This window comes from Rhagoletis pomonella, unplaced genomic scaffold, assembly GCF_013731165.1.
Source record: "Rhagoletis pomonella isolate Grant_MI unplaced genomic scaffold, Rhpom_1.0 Rhpom_scaffold_00492, whole genome shotgun sequence".
In the NCBI taxonomy this organism is placed as follows: Eukaryota; Metazoa; Arthropoda; class Insecta; order Diptera; family Tephritidae; genus Rhagoletis; species Rhagoletis pomonella.
Genome location: NW_023459046.1, coordinates 27,863 through 33,106, shown reverse-complemented (window position 1 = coordinate 33,106; position 5,244 = coordinate 27,863). Strand labels below are relative to the sequence as shown.

The window sequence follows — 5,244 nt, the reverse complement described above, 5'->3', positions numbered from 1 at the left end:
TATAAAAGCGTTGTATATTAAAAAGTTTTTTTTATATTATTTATTTCTTGTTTTGTTTACTTTTGTATCACTGTGTAATTGTATAATGCTAATAGATCATTATTTTTGTGAGATTGTGAGAATGTGTCAGACACAATGTCTGAGGTTTGACGATGGAGGATGTGCAGTGTTTTTTAACGTGTCTTAATGTTTTTAAATATGTTTAATTTATGTTGTGATAATTTTATTTCTTAATATTAAAACTCCCTGAAGAAGACGCGACTATGCGTCGAAACGCGTAAGAGAAGAAGTAAACACTTGTTTTATTTATTATAACCGGCCAAAAAGCTTCAAAACCAATAGCACTGAATTTTTAACCTTGGCTCATGGAAAATATTTCTAAAAATCAAAATATTTTTGTATGAAGCATTTAAGTATACTTACTTGATTTCATTTTTAGTCCTTTAAACATAGTGACTGAAAAAAAAAAATATGTTGCTAATTATAATTTGCGGCTTCATTTTGTCTAATCTGAATTTAAATATGTACATATCTATATATACTTAATTATGGGTGAAAATTTTTCAACTGGACCTCGGATTGCAGTTAAGTTGGAATATTTGCGTGAAAAGTTGTGAGTAGAAAGGTTTATAAATGAGAAAGGGATTCTGAGAATTTTTTTAATTGTAGTTTTAAAATTTTTATAAGCAATTACACTTGACAAACAGCGCACAGGTGCCAAAAAAACCTGTAAGTCAAACCACTCTTGTGAGAGTAGGGATGTTCCGATACAAGTAAATACGAGTATGTACTCGATACTTTTGTTTCGATACCAACTACTTTTTTTACTCGAATGGTTGTTTCGATACCTACTTGGTATCGAAAGAAAAGTACTTGTATCGAATCGATTTGAGAAAGTGCCATATCCTGTCGATAATATTTTTTCTATGGAAAATAGTTGCTTCGTTTTCATTTAAAAAAAATGTTTTAAGCAATTACACCGCCAAATTCTAAAGTGTGGATATATTTTTACATATTAGTGATACCACAACAAAGTGTAAGCAATCTTTATAGTAGTAAAGTTTTGTGGGATCCTTTCAAAGGTTGAATTTTTTGTCTAAGTAATCGTATTACTTTAAGTGCTACTAAAGAAGAAATATACATATCGATACCTCAACTGCAAATATATTGAAAATATTTGAGATAGGGCGTTTTTGAACCGATTTCTGAAATAGGGTGTTCTTGAAAAGTTTTCTACGATAGGGCGTTTTCCAATCAAATTCTGAAATAGGGCGCTTTTGAAAAGTTTTCTGAGATAGGTCGTTTTCGAACTTTCTTCCGAGATAGGTCGATCTTCCACTCAGGTGCCGCAAAGCTTTATGTCACAGAAAACGCCTGAAAATTACTTTCGCTTTGTTGAATTTAAAAGGATGAAAAATTATCGATATAAGTAGGTATCGATACATTCGCTTGACTCATATAAGTAGTATCGAAATAGCTAATTTGAGTAAACTCATTTGAGTAGGTATCGATACTTTGATGGTATCGGAACGTCCCTATGTGAGAGTAACTTGCACTCTCTCTCAGTCAGAAGTTGCAGGTCTTAGTCCGAAGTTTTTCTTCCTGCAAATTCATGAAAAGTGTCAAACGATAGGCAGGCAGAGCTGGGCGATAATGATTACGATTACTAAACGATTAGGATTGCAGTAATCCCAACAAGCTAAAAAAAGATTACGATAACAGTAATCCTTCATCGAATGAACTTAGATTACGATTACAGTAATCGTAATTTTAACAAGTAAGAAAGTCTAAGTTCGGGCGGAACCGAACATTAAATACCCGGCGCAAGTATTTAATATATGACTTTCACCTTTCCGAAAACTACCTCTACATGGTAAGTCCGGGCGTATCAATTTTGAGTAAACTAGAGTCCTTAAATTTCGAAATTTTGAAGTTTCAAGCAGTTCTGAAATTTACCGTTATATGAAAAGCGGCCTCAATTTTAGTCCGATTACAATAATTTGCAACGTTTTGCTTTTATGTGGCAAGCACAATAACTATACCGAGTTTGGTACAAATTCGTAGAATGCTGTGCCAAGGCCAATAACTGTGCCAAGTTTGGAAGAAATTGGTGCAGCGGTTACGAAGATATACACATGTAACCATAAATGGGCGTGGCTACGCCCATTTTCCAAAAATTTATAATATTCTTATTTTTCGTCTAAAAGTTATTGTAAATATCAATTTTGAGTGAATAATCTTCAGTAGTTACTAAAATATCGCAGTTTTCGTATTTCTGAAAATTACCGTTATATGGGAAGTGGGCGTGGTTACAGTCCGATTTCGCCCATTTTCAATACCAACCTACCTTGGATAATTGGAAACCTGCATACCACAAACCTAAAATTTCCTTGAGATATCTCAATTTTTGCCCGAGTTATCGTGTACACGGACGGACGGACAGACGGGCGGACAGACAGACATGGCTTAATCGACTTCTCTATTCATTTTGAGCATTTATGTATACATTTGTCTCACTATCTGGATTCGTTTTGGCTGTTACAAACAACCGTTATGTGAACAAAATTAATATACCCTTGTGCACAAGTGCGCTCGGGTATAAAAAAGTTAAAATTACGATTACTGTAATCGTAATCCAAGTTCGTTCGATGAACGATTACTTTAAATTTAATCCTGTATTGTTTTATTTGCCGGTTATACAAGTTTACTCGCCCAAACTGCTTTACTTATTATTTTTATTTTAATATTAGTTTCTTTTATTTGCTGTTTTTTTTAAATAAATACATATTATCCTCATATTATCGTTAGCGCGCATTTATATTTCGCAAATTTATAGAATAACTTCGTTTAAGATTACTCAAAAGATTGTAATTAGAAAAATGTTTAATTTAAAATTATTCTAATCATTCATCGAACGAACTTAGATTACGATTACAGTAATTGTAATTAAAAAAGTTGAAATTACGATTACTGTAATCGTAATCTAAGGTGTATTCAATGAACGATTACCGCAATCCTAATTTAATAATTTTTGAAATTGCGATTAAAGTAATCGTAATCCTAAATGCAATCGATTACACATGTTATCCTTATCGCCCAGCTCTGTAGGCAGGGTTGCATTTGTAAACAAAAACTGAAAGCAAAGAACCTTAAGCGCCACGGAGACAATCAAATAAATACTTCAAGCAGTGTCGCCAAGTTTTGAATTTGGAAAAGCACTAAAACCCAAAAAAAAATCGGGTATTTTCTATAAAATAACACCGAATTTTTTCCTTAGTATTTAAGGGACTTTGTATGCATAAAAAATTTGATTGTAGGGATTCCGATTCAAACTAATAAAAATCAATGTTTCTTGCCCACGGGTCGAATTTATTGTTTTCTATAAATTCAAATATTTTTGTCCAGCGTTGCGTTTGATAAATTTTCCCCTAGCTGTTTAAATTTTAGATTTATTCAACAATCCCTTTCAAACGAAAGCAAAAACAAAAAATAAAATTTCATGAACTATGTGGGAGTTTAAATCTACACCGCACCTGAAACATAACGAAATTTAATCTCCCTTTTTAATGTGTCTTATTTGAGCGTATTATCCACCGGCGCTTAGTAGGAAAAATGTTTTTGTGTCAAAAAGCTGCATCCTCTACAAATTGCATACAATTTCGATTATTATTTCTTCAAAATGTTCTTTATTAATTTAGCTGTAAGGAGGTGCTGCTGCTTTTTTGAATAGTCATGAAAAATAACAAACTAAAGGGCTGAAGGTCGATTTCTGGTCCAAGCAACATAAAAGAAGCGCCAAAAAACGCACCGAGCACCAAAGTCGCGTTTCGAATAAAGAAAAACACTAAATTTAGTGCGAAAAGCACCAAGTTGGTAACAGTGCCGCGCATACATAGCCCAGTAAAATTAGATAAATTTGGTAGGAAATTTGAAAAAAATTTGTAACAGCGATTTTTTGATGCAGTTTACTTCTATTTGACACGTAGATCATGAATCCACAGTCTTGCCACTACATTTGATTTGGCAACATTCCGCCATCGATGTTTATCGCGTTCCCGGCCGTGATCTAAGCGTCGTACAAAACAAATGTAGGTACAAAAGTTGTGGAGAATGAAATTGTAGACATCTTTGGAATTTCAATATGCTATGTATTTTCAACAGAAATTGTCAAAAAATGGCGAAAACAGTGACAATGTAAACTTTTTTCACAGTTTTTGCTAATTTTTCACAATAAAAAATGCTATTTTTAAAAAACCTTCTATATAACAAATGTGGGAAATGAAATTATCGACATATTTATATTAAACCATTTTTTACGGAAAAAAAAAATTAAGCAAATCGGACCATAAGAGCGATTTTTTAGAACAGATCGGTCCCTGGTCCACTTCCCGGAAAAAAGGATCCTATATGCTAAATAATGCAGACAAACAGCTACCTACGTACCAAATTTTAAGCAAATCGGACCATAAATGCGATTTTTTTAGAAAAGATCGGTACCTGGTTCACTTCGGGGAAAAAAATGATCCTATATCGAGGGCTTTCAGTCAATACCCTCTATCTGCCATTTTCACAAAAACTATTTTGTGATGTTGGAACCCCTCTGGGACTTAGCGGTTATCACTGATCTTAATTCTGACTTTGCAATTTAATAGCAAATTCTTCTGTCAAGCGTTATACAAGGTCAGCATTAATAACACCGATGACACTTAAGTCTTAGGTGGATTTTTGTATCAAAATCTTATACAAACATTTTTTTCAAAACCAATAATTATTACTAAAAAATTTTTATTATAGCTTAAACTTATTGTAACCAATAGAGATATGTTGTACACAAACATTTAAATAGAAGTTCACAAAGGTTGATATAAAACTATTCGTCGATTTAAATAATTAACTTTTTACTGCACATGTTTTTTTATGAGAAGGAAGCATCGAAAGCTTACCCCCGTCAGTGTGAGACTTTAACCCAAACTAAACCTCCTACCGTCACGTACCGTTCCCCACCCGGTGCCATCGTCAAAGACTTCGTCGGGATAATACACTGTGTGACTGATAAAATTATAGATCTAATGATGCACAAAAAATATGCATACTTAGAATGTTTAATACCCCCTCACAATCTGGACTTAAGGTATAAAAACGTGTTTTTCGTAGTTTGAGCCTTATATTGTTCGTGACATAATTTCTGTTTATCCGATGAAAAAATATATACAGAGCGTACACGGTAACCGCAACTCTCAATAC

General features: G+C 33.2%; 1 protein-coding gene across 1 annotated transcript in view; it reads right to left on the bottom strand.

Moving 5' to 3' along the window:
• Positions 1 to 459, bottom strand: part of LOC118751015 (lipase member H-A-like) — a gene marked incomplete at its 3' end in the record, with an annotated part of 36,936 nt that extends 36,477 nt beyond the window's left edge. The window contains 1 exon segment of the mRNA XM_036485776.1: positions 424 to 459. Within this exon segment, the coding sequence (XP_036341669.1) occupies positions 424 to 451 (28 nt within the window).
• Between the last annotated feature and the right edge of the window lie 4,785 nt (positions 460 to 5,244).